Here is a 12,364-nt window from a genome sequence, read left to right as displayed (position 1 = left end):
AAGGCTCAGTTTGTCCTTTAAAATTCAATCTCTGAATCTCCGGATGCTACCTAAATCGGTATAGCTTCATTCATCTCTCATCATATCTCTTATTAGACTTATAATAGGCCAATAATGAATAACTATAGTTGGAAAAATACTAATATAATGTATTCTGTTTGCAGGTGAGCAAAGACTTTTTTGGCAGAATAATCGAGAAAGAGGCTTCGGCTCAATCAGGTAAAGAAGATTTCTCACTCCAATTTTTCTTTTCTGAATATCTTTAACTGCTCATGAATAAATGATGACATAGTAAAATATAAAGGATAATTATAATGTAATAACATTCAAATGAAATCAAGACAAGAACATAGAATTACAGTGATAACTTCATGAACAGGAATCGAACTCCTATAGGACTACTACATGCATATGTGATTCAGTCCCACACGTGTTTGAAACTAATCAGATATGGAGTGAGAGATACAACCCTAGAACAACGTGTAGAGATATTAAAGAGGCTCGGCTCAAATCCAAAACATTCAGCTTTAGGAAACAAGCGAGCGAACAAGTAGAGTTAACAGAGGTCTGGTTGGTGTGTTTCTGTGTGCTTATACCTTAAGCACCAGATTAAAGTTCTGTTGTAAGCCTCGCCTTATCATTCCTGTAAAACCCTCTTCCTCTCTCTCTCTCTCTCTCTCTCTCTCTCTCTCTCTCTCTCTCTCTCTCTCTCTCTCTTCTATATCACATCCCTCATTATCACTCCCCCTAAAATATTCCTCTTCCGTTCTTCGTAATCATAGTCATCAACAACTCATCATCATCGTCACCATGATCATACAATTCATAAATTTTATCATTTCTATACTGCACCTTTACGAAAATTTTACGTTATCCTAATTTTCATTTCCCCCTTTCTTCCTTTTATTCAGTTTTCCCTAGACTCTTCATCATTATCCTAAATCCTGTTCCTCCTTACACGAATAAAACTTATATAATATACTAAACTTTCCCATGTCATATTCATTCAGTTTATTCGACGCCATTTTTCTTTAATCCTCTTTTTACGTTATCGTTATCATCCTGATGTTGTCAACTTGCCATGCCATCGTTATCACCATTGTTACTATTATTAATATCATGTCAATAATTCACATTTTCATAGTCATCAAACTTTTCACAAATCTTATAATTTCCATTACACTTCTTCCCCTCCCTATCACCTTTTTCCTATCTTATGTTCCTTCATCCTATCGTCATTGTTTCTGCTCCTACCTGTCTTCTACCCTCCTTCTAAAGTAATCACCACAAACTCATAATCATCGTTGTCAACGTGTCCTCCAGCCATCAACATCATGATCATGAAACTCCTGCTAATTTTAGTGATTATTGAGGTGTAGTCAGTCAGCCCCCGTGCAGAGAGGCAGAGACTGTACTCTTCCACTGCTTGTGCGGCTGAGCCGACCAACTTTAATTATTATCACAGCCAGATATATTGCGACTAGTGCGCTTGTTCTATTGAGTTGTGCTGTTGTATAATTAGCGCCTCATACTTGTGTCAGGCCTGCAAACATCATTAATAGCAGCCGAAAAGGGGATGCTGTCGCTTCGCCGAGGAGCACGGGGTTAGAATCTCATTATCAAAAACAAACCTGGCTCTCTTCAACCCCACCATAACAATCAAATCCTGTTTGTGTAGATTCAGTATCTTTTTGGGCCACCTCTCATCTCTCATCCTCTGTGCATGTCCTAACCATACAAGGCGCTTCTTTTCAATCTGCTCTACTGTTGTGTCCAGTTACCCTATTCTGTTCCTTATCTCCGTATTCCTCACTCGATCCATCCTTGAAACACATCAACTCCGGCGCAAAAAAATCCATTTCCACAGCATTTATTCTTTGAGTGCCTCGTTTTGTTAATTCCCATGTTTCAGAGCCATATCTGCTCATGAATAAAAGATGACAATCATAGTAAAATATAAAGGATATAATGTAATAACATTCAAATGAAATCAAGACAAGAACATAGAATTACAGTGATAACTTCATGTACAGGCATCGAACTCCTATAGGACTACTACATGCATATGTGATTCAGTCCCACACGTGTTTGAAACTAATCAGATATGGAGTGAGAGATACAACCCTAGAACAACGTGTAGAGATATTAAAGAGGCTCGGCTCAAATCCAAAACATTCAGCTTTAGGAAACAAGCGAGCGAACAAGTAGAGTTAACAGAGGTCTGGTTGGTGTGTGCTTATACCTTAAGCACCAGATTAAAGTTCTGTTGTAAGCCTCGCCTTATCATTCCTGTAAAACCCTCTTCCTCTCTCTCTCTCTCTCTCTCTCTCTCTCTCTCTCTCTCTCTCTCTCTCTCTCTCTCTCTCTTCTATATCACATCCCTCATTATCACTCCCCCTAAAATATTCCTCTTCCGTTGTTCGTAATCATAGTCATCAACAACTCATCATCATCGTCAACATGATCATACAATTCATAAATTTTATCATTTCTATACTACACCTTTACGAAAATTTTACGTTATCCTAATTTTCATTTCCCCCTTTATTCCTTTTATTCAGTTTTCCCTAGACTCTTCATCATTATCCTAAATCCTGTTCCTCCTTACACGAATAAAACTTATATAATATACTAAACTTTCCCATGTCATATTCATTCAGTTTATTCGACGCCATTTTTCTTTAATCCTCTTTTTACGTTATCGTTATCATCCTGATGTTGTCAACTTGCCATGCCATCGTTATCACCATTGTTACTATTATTAATATCATGTCAATAATTCACATTTTCATAGTCATCAAACTTTTCACAAATCTTATAATTTCCATTACACTTCTTCCCCTCCCTATCACCTTTTTCCTATCTTATGTTCCTTCATCCTATCGTTATTGTTTCTGCTCCTACCTGTCTTCTACCCTCCTTCTAAAGTAATCACCACAAACTCATAATCATCGTTGTCAACGTGTCCTCCAGCCATCAACATCATGATCATGAAACTCCTGCTAATTTTAGTGATTATTGAGGTGTAGTCAGTCAGCCCCCGTGCAGAGGCAGAGACTGTACTCTTCCACTGCTTGTGCGGCTGAGCCGACCAACTTTAATTATTATCACAGCCAGATATATTGCGACTAGTGCGCTTGTTCTATTGAGTTGTGCTGTTGTATAATTAGCGCCTCATACTTGTGTCAGGCCTGCAAACATCATTAATAGCAGCCGAAAAGGGGATGCTGTCGCTTCGCCGAGGAGCACGGGGTTAGAATCTCATTATCAAAAACAAACCTGGCTCTCTTCAACCCCACCATAACAATCAAATCCTGTTTGTGTAGATTCAGAGATACTTGCTGCTCTGGGGATTCGTCAGATGTCCGTGTCCGCAGAGACGCAATAATTGTCGCTGATAGATTAGTTTAGCAACCTGCCGTTCTAACTCTGTTTTGTAGCAATGAGGTCTCACGTGATTTCATGTAATATTGAAGAGGCTGGCTATTTGATGTAGTGGTTTCAACTTGTGCGCTCGTGAAGATGGAATGAACAGATCACATGCGTTTACAACTTTGGATGCCTGGCTAATGACTGGAAAAATGATTTAAATAAGCTAGGTGAATCGAAACTCAATCATTCAGCGACAAACTAGTATGCATTGGTTCGCGTTACAAAGTCTATACTATACTGTATCAAAGATTTCTTGTCAAAATTCATCAGTTTTAAATCGTTAATTTACTTATAAGACTTCAACTACTGAGTTCAAGATCAATTCAATTATTCATTTATCCATATGCAAATACAATCCAGGTAGAAACAACAGGCATTTGCCCAAAACTGCTTCAAACCTTAATTTGGAATACACAGGCTAAAGGTTATGTTACTTACGTAACTTAAATGAAAACTTAATTCGCACACAATTTTGAGTCTAAAAAATGTATCTATTACAATTTTGAATTTATCAGATTGATCAGTTTCCAAATACTAATACAAACAAAAATCTTCCTTCGCAATAATTGCAAAAGGCTCTTCAAAAAAATGACCAAAAATGGCTATTTGTTGTTATAATAAAAAATATTGTAGATTTACATCTTGTAGGATTTGTAAATAATACAACTAACTGTAGTCTAGTAATGCAGTTTTTTGAGCATTGCAAGAGTGTCTTCCAATATTAATTTTAGTTCTCTTTACTGTCATGAAATTTTGAAAAATATGTTAACTCGACTAGAACGTCGTTATGAATGTATTGAAGTTTTGCAATGCCTACAGGAGAATACCAAAATTTGTATCGATTAATTTCAGTTTCTTTCATGTTTCAATTTCACTGAAATTTACCAAGAAAAGTTGAGTTGAGCGATTCGGTACCAGTTGATTGTTACAAAGTCGAACATTTTCAAGACTTCCATTATGAGTACAGAGATGATTATGAAGATAAGGATGAATTCTCACGAAAGCATTTCAGTTATTACTTGAACATCTCAAAGTAATTTTTGTACTAGTAATTTTGCATGTAATCTAATTAATTTGTAATCAATTGGAATAAAATAAAAGTTATACAATATGCATCATGGACGATACATGTCGTAAGTAATTATTTTTAAAAAAGGGTACATAGATTTTCATTTTTTATTTCTAGACAAGAGATAGAAATCTATTCACGAAAAAAGATAATTAATTGTTTATTTATTAATGTGTTGTAAATGGGTACTGTATGGTTTTCATTTTATTTCAATAATTAATTGTACTAGCCCTATGAAAAAAACAATATATTTAATCAATTTAAAATTTCCAGGATGTGCTTTCGAAGAAGGAAAGGACATTTGGTTGAGGTTCAAAGAAGGCTACAACAATGCTGTAAGGTTGAAAGTCAGTATGGCTGACCTCTTTTAAGGATCAATCGAATCACGGAACAGCAACTATTTTTCTACGATAAATTTAACAGTATGTACATTGGATTAATTTATTAAAAGCATTACAAAGCAGATAAATTATTTTCATGTTTATCAAAGTTTATCATGTTGTAATGAAATCTTTTTGTAATATCTTTTATATCCACATAAATTATTAATTTTTTAGAACCACCTTCAATGTCTTGATTTTTCACTTGATCACCCACCTCTTTAAAGTTATAATTTCCTATAAGTGCACATTTAAAATAAATTCTATTGAGAAAAATGTAGAATGTTGGTAAAATATCCACTACGCTGACTGGAGTTGACTGCTTACCGTTCTGTGAATTCAATTTTCTCGAAAACGATAAATTCTACAAAATTCTGTATAAATTTCGCGGAGGTAATATTTCAAATACTGATTTGTAGTTCAACTAAATATTTCATTTGTTCAATAGTCCTAAAATTCTTCACCAGTTCTCTAGTGAAGGTTTTAGTTTTATTTAAATCAGACGATAATCGATTGTACCAACTAATCATTTTTCAAGTTTTCCATAATTCCAGCAGCTATCAATTTATTTTATCTAATTCAACAATACCTACAACACCTGAATAGTGTCGATTCAACAAATAATAACGAAATTTCAGAATTGCAATTATTATAGTTGTTGGTTCCAACGAAATCTTGGCATAGATTTTGTCTAGTCGATGTTTTAATATTTCTCTAACCTCAATTAGAGAAAAACTAAATCTCATATTTCAGAAAATTCCATCTCTCGTTATTCATTTTGAATTATTCATCGTTTAATTATCAGTAGAATGACTACGTCATATAGTAGCCTATTGTACCAATTGAAAAAGTACCTATGGGTAACAATCATTATAAAATAGATCACCACTATAAATAGGCTTGGCTAATTGATTATTTTTATAATTTAAAAATAGAGTATTACGAAATCTCTGGTTTATTTTTTTATCTATATATATATAAGCGAAATGGCACTCATTCACTGACTGACTGACTCACTCACTCACTCGCAGAACTAAAAAATCTGGTGTGGCGCACTCACAAATCTTTCCTTGCCGTTATGAAAATTGATTACCTGACGCTAGTGATCACGCGCATCCTAAGTCTACTTATAAACAAAGATCTGAGCCAGCGGTGACAGGACAATAACGCTGGAGACATACGAGGTCTGCTATCTCTTAATAGTGAATCATTTAATAGAATCAACAGTTTGCAATTGGATAATTACATTTTCTCGAATTTCGAGCTTATTTTCAATTTTAGGTGAAAATGCTACTGAACATTAATTGTAGAGATTTTCATGCTCAATCTTTTCCACTTGGAATTTTTTGTTTAAACTGTATCTGAATCCTGATAATTGGGAATGTAAAATCAAACTTTGCATAGATGGGGCGGAGCTCCTGAAATTTTTACAGATATGGGACTTCTGGCAGTTGATAGAGCTCGTCAATGACTATTTTAGGTATAAATTTAATCAAAATTGTTGGAGCCGTTATCGAGAAAATCTTGAAACCCCTGTTTTTTACAACATTTCTTCATTTTAGCCGCCATCTTGAATTGCATTTGATCGAAATTGTTCGTGTCGCATACTTATACTGTGTCACGTTATTTTTTATAGTTAAATAACGATTAGCCTCCTGCTTGGCATCAGTCGGGAGAGCATGAAATATTTTAATAATTATAAAAATTAGGTCGTGGTTTTTCATAGGATACAGTCTCATAAAAATCTTTATAGGCCCAGATATGAGCTTCCACTATAATTCTGATAATTCATTAAAAATATATATATGGTACTTATCCTATAGTATTGAGGAATAAAAATAAATCGTACACCATAAACAATTTGATACATATATTAACAAATATTGCAAAAATAAATCAGAACAAAAAAAATATATAGAGCGATAAAAAATATATAATATAAAAATAGAACAATAATCGAAATCAATAAAATATCACAGGCTAAATACTATTCTCTAAATTCTACAGCACGAAACGTTACCATGTGCTTTTACTTTTATGATCATATGCATCTATTTGCATGTAGCTGCAATATCAGCTTGCTAATGCCTGTCGACTTGGACAACTAAAACTAAATTCTAAAAATCAACTTGATAAATTGACAACTAATAATCCAAAATATATATTAAATTCTATAGTACCTATCTAATAGATTTCTCTGTAATAAATATATATTTTATCTCAGGATGCGAGATTCGGCACCTGAAGGAATAAAAGAGCAATTCATCTAGTGAATCAGAGCTACAACAGACTATCGCAAATTATATTGCAGAAATTAATGACCATATGAATGTGTATTAACAGCCTAGATTTTGTACTTCTTTGATTTATAGATCTTCTGATATGTAGATTGATTCGTTACTTTCCAATAAAATACCTTTAATACTACATTTACTTGCGCAAGTATTTTTTACAAAATTCTTAATTTATAAGAAAACCCTTTCGCCGAGCTAGCTTTGATTCTTATTTAATTTCGAAGCACTGAGGGCGCCCTATCACTATTTCAATATTTCCACTCACGTGTCGGAATTTTCTTATGAGCTACTGATGTCGATCCAACTCCCGGTGGTCCTGGATTATTGTAGCCGGAGTCATCTCTTCCAAGGGGTACAAATTATTTAAAAAATGACTTTTGCTTTATAAGAGCATCACAAAGTCTTATAAGAAATTTGGTAATTCAATTTAACTTTAAGTTATTACAAGATATAGCAAGGTATTACGCTCTATAATTTTTAGTGACCTCTCATGGTGGCAGTTGGCAGGCGAGTGTCGTTCTCCTTTCTCAATTTTACAATTCTCATTTCCGATTTTCAAATTTGCATAAAATTTGAATGTTCTAGTCCTCCGCCATTCAAGGCTCAAATAGACCGTGCCAAATATTAAACTATTACTTATGTTATATATATAATAATTTCTTTGCCTTCGGGCCATATCCAAAACATAGACTATACAACAATTTTTCATAAACTCTATTTATTTGTAGAAATATATACAATATTTTTGAATCGGCTCACTATTGCCGCCTATCAATTGCCATTATTTGATTGGTGCATGCAAATTATTACAGTATTCATGTGCCCGGTAACCTCCTACTTCCTTAATACATTTAATTATTTTTATTGGGTTTTTAAATATGCTCTCTACATGCTAATTAATTTTTTAGAACCACCTTCAATGTCTTGATTTTTCACTTGATCACCCACCTCTTTAAAAGTTATAATTTCCTATAAGTTCACATTTAAAATAAATTCTATTGAGAAAAATGTAGAATGTTGGTAAAATATCCACTACGCTGACTGGAGTTGACTGCTTACCGTTCTGTGAATTCAATTTTCTCGAAAACGATAAATTCTACAAAATTCTGTATAAATTCGCGGAGGTAATATTTCAAATACTGTTTGTAGTTCAACTAAATATTTCATTTGTTCAATAGTCCTAAAATTCTTCACCAGTTCTCTAGTGAAGGTTTTAGTTTTATTTAAATCAGACGATAATCAATTGTACCAACTAATCATTTTTCAAGTTTTCCATAATTCCAGCAGCTATCAATTTATTTTATCTAATTCAACAATACCTACAACACCTGAATAGTGTCGATTTAACAAATAATAACGAAATTTCAGAATTGCAATTATTATAGTTGTTGGTTCCAACGAAATCTTGGCATAGATTTTGTCTAGTCGATGTTTTAATATTTCTCTAACCTCAATTAGAGAAAAACTAAATCTCATATTTCAGAAAATTCCATCTCTCGTTATTCATTTTGAATTATTCATCGTTTAATTATCAGTAGAATGACTACGTCATATAGAAGCCTATTGTACCAATTGAAAAAGTACCTATGGGTAATCATTATAACTTTTTGTGTAGTTGAGAAGTTGATATTGTGGTAATTATTCATATTGAATGAAAAAGACTAAGAAATTGTCAAAAAACCACTGATTTATTGATAATTAGAAAGACCGGTTTCGTTTATTACACCATTGTCAATCTCTGATAAACCTGAGATATAAACCTCTGTTTATCAGAGATTGACAATGGTGTAATAACCGAAACCGGTCTTTCTAATTATCAATAAATCAGTGGTTTTGACAATTTCTTAGTCTTTTTCATTCAATAATCATTGTAAAATAGATCAATACAAATACACTACAAACACCGGTATTTGTAGTATTTGTAGATACAATCATTATAAAATAAACCATTATTATAATAGGCTTAGCTAATTGATTATTTTTATAATTTAAAAATAGAGTATTTAGAAATCTTTGTTTTATTTTATTAATTATTATATATATATATATATATATATATATATATATATATATATATATATATATATATATATAAAGCGAAATGGCACTCACTCACTCGCAGAACTAAAAATCTACCGGACCAAAAACGTTCAAATTTGGTAGGTATGTTCAGTTGGCCCTTTAGAGGCGCACTAAGAACGGATTTGGAAAAATTTCCAAAGATACGCCCAAAATATGCGTTTTTCCAGCGTTTTTTAGCGTTTTCTCAGCTTTATCGAGAACAAATGAACAGAAAATGTTCAAATTTAGCACAGAAGCTCAGCTAGGGTGTAATAATGTTGTGTTAGAAGGAATTTGGAATAACGTCAAAGATACGCCCGAAATTCGCGATTTTCCAGCGTTTTTTTTTTTTGCTTTTTCTCAGATTTATCGAGAACAAATGAACAGAAATTGTTCAAATTTAGTACAGAAGCTAAGCTAGGGTGTAGTAATATTGTGTTAGAAGGAATTTGAAATAACACCAAAGATACTCCCAAAATCTTCGTTTTTCCAGCTTTTTTGCGCTTTCTCAGCTTTATCGAGAACAAATGAACAGAAAATGTTCAGAAGCTCAGCTGGGGTGTAATAATGTTGTGTTAGAAGGAATTTGAAATAACGCCAAAGATACGCCCAAAATTAGCGGTTTTTGCGTTTTCTCAGTTCTTTCATGAAGTAATAGACAGAAAATGTTCAAATTTGGTACAGAGGTTTAGCTAGGGTCTAAAATTTTGTGATGAGGTGACTTTAATATTTCATCAAGGTTACGCCCAAAATCAGCGTTTTTCCACCATTTTCCTCAGCTTTTCTGCGTTTTCTCACTACTTTTACTTTCTGATGGAATGAAGCATTCTCAAATGAAAAATTCAGGCGAGCGAAGCGAGATCTCATTTTTGGACGATCCAGGGGGCGGAGCCCCCTGACTAGACTGATATGGCGAGCGAAGCGAGCCTGACGGCTAGTATTGTATAATGCTACAGGTGTGCTAGATTGATAGTTTGCACAGCAACTGTATTGAATCAGGTGGTGACTTGAACTCAAAATGAACCACATTATTACAAATGAGACTTGATAATGTGATGCAATTCAGTTCAAACTGGCAGTGTGCTAACGGTACATAATGGTACACAATCATGAAGCGAATCACAGAGGAACTTTATAGTTTGTTTATTCTTTCTCACATTTAAATTTGAAGCGAAAATGGATTCAGCCCAATGTCATGGATGTTGTTATGGAATTGAGGTAGTACTGTATTTACTTATCACTTTACTCTGAAGTTCCTGTGACTAACACTGGATTAATAAATTATGGTACTATTCTCGTAAATTCGTAACATAATTTTGATTCGGATAAATCCAATTTCAACGAAAAGATTTGAATTATCTGTCTTCATAAATCAATGACAGAAGATTGTGTGTCATTATTTCTATTTTATATCAAGAATAATTCAATGTTGAGATTATTCTTTTACTTATCAATCAAATCAAACTATCTCAATACACAAAGATTAAATGCCCAATGCCTAGTGAGAATAATTCTTTTCAAATTTCGCCATACGGTAACAAGAGAAGACTGAATTTGAAGAGTTTTGATATGTTGATTTTATTATCTGATTTTACATGTAGGCCTATAGTTTACATGTATTTCAAGTGTTAGTAGATGAATTTCTCGAATCGGTAATTAGTTTTCCTTATTCTTAAACTTTTAAGAAAATTTGAAGAGAATTTATAGACATTTATACTTACTGTACATGTGAACATGCTCCAAATATCAAAGTTTCAAAACTCATCGAATTCAGTCTCCACTTGTTACCGTATGGCGAAATTTGAAGAGAATTATTCTCACTTCAGCTCCAATCTGATGTATTAGAGATTAGAATAGGCTACCATCTACCATGATTGTCGATTAGTCTGTACACCATTGTCAATCACTCATCTCTTTGTGAACTGCGAAACTTGTGAAACTCAATGTGAAAGTGTGATTAAACCAGAACTGAGGGCAATCAACACTTAACAGCACATTCATAAGCCAACCAATCAGAGAATGGATCTGTGATTAGTAATTTGACAATGAATCAGGCAGAAGCTAAGCTTTAAATCAGACATTGTTATCAATCCCAACTGATTGAAGTAGTAGGACAGCAGTGCTTCAGTATTTGATTGATTGTCTCTCTGGTTAAGTTCTCTGGTAGTCTAGAAATCGCTCGATTTCATGAACAAGGATCAACGTTCAGTTCATGATCATTAAAGAAAGTAATATATTAATAATCTATAATCCGGTTCAACGTAACCATTTTACGACCACAGATAAAAGTAAGTTATTAGTTCATTGGAAATAATGTCCTTTATAATGGTTGTGATTTTCAAGAAATCTTTGGTTGTTATTATTGTAATGTAGATATTAGTAAACTGTGATACAATGAGTTTTACGTGAAGTCTAGTGAAATTTACCCAGAACACAGACCTTCCCAGACGTGAACCTTGAGACTTGACCATCACTTTTCTTTTCATTTTTTGCTGAGGGTGATGCCCACTGAGCTCTATGCTTGTGCGTGGGTAATGAGACGGATTATAATCAGAGATGAATGGACCTACAGTTGTAGGTGGGTTCCGAATCACCGGGAAGCGATTCTACAACTCATGAATATTTGTTTTTATTGAATATGAATGATTTATTGTGTCTACCCTCTCTTTCTATTTCATGATCGAGTATACTTCCGAACCCATAATGTTTCAACACATTCTCACCAAACACAGTAAAGTAATGAGGATTCTCAATCATATATTTGTAGAAAAGGAGCTCAGTGCCCTGTTGCAAGATGCAATACAATCCAACAGTTTAATACTTTCCTCTTCCAATAGCCGGCTGACTGGTATTATTAGTTTGTAGGTATTGTATCATGCATCTGGTAGAATCATGGAATACATACCAATAAACTCTTGTATTATAGCGAACCTTCAGGGTCTACAGTAAGTAGTTATACAATGACTTTGCATTAATTTCAACCCTCCCTTGAACATTCGTCAGGAACTATAACACCAACTATATTAATTACAGATAGAGGAATAAAAAGGTTTTCTGTATATCCTTTGGCTTAATACACACATTGATAGTGGATTTGATAACTCCCCCTTGAGACGTTCTCAAAGTAG

The 12,364-nt window shown here is 33.6% G+C and overlaps 1 protein-coding gene across 4 annotated transcripts in view; it reads left to right on the top strand.

The window, feature by feature from the left end:
- Positions 1–5,070, top strand: part of LOC111055912 (chromosome transmission fidelity protein 18 homolog) — a 70,073-nt gene extending 65,003 nt beyond the window's left edge. For 3 of the 4 annotated variants that reach the window (XM_039442505.1, XM_039442508.1, XM_039442510.1), the window contains 2 exons: positions 165–219; positions 4,775–5,064. In XM_039442505.1, coding sequence (XP_039298439.1) covers positions 165–219; positions 4,775–4,872 — 153 coding nt within the window. In that variant the 3' untranslated portion in view covers positions 4,873–5,064. Of the gene's footprint in view, positions 1–164; positions 220–4,774 lie in introns of all 4 variants that reach the window. The other variant, XM_039442497.1, reaches the window with a different exon arrangement.
- The last annotated feature ends 7,294 nt before the right edge of the window (positions 5,071–12,364 follow it).

Source organism: Nilaparvata lugens, chromosome 1, assembly GCF_014356525.2.
Source record: "Nilaparvata lugens isolate BPH chromosome 1, ASM1435652v1, whole genome shotgun sequence".
In the NCBI taxonomy this organism is placed as follows: domain Eukaryota; kingdom Metazoa; phylum Arthropoda; class Insecta; order Hemiptera; family Delphacidae; genus Nilaparvata; species Nilaparvata lugens.
Note: the sequence above shows the minus strand (reverse complement) of the source record. Positions and strands in the feature narration are given on the sequence as shown.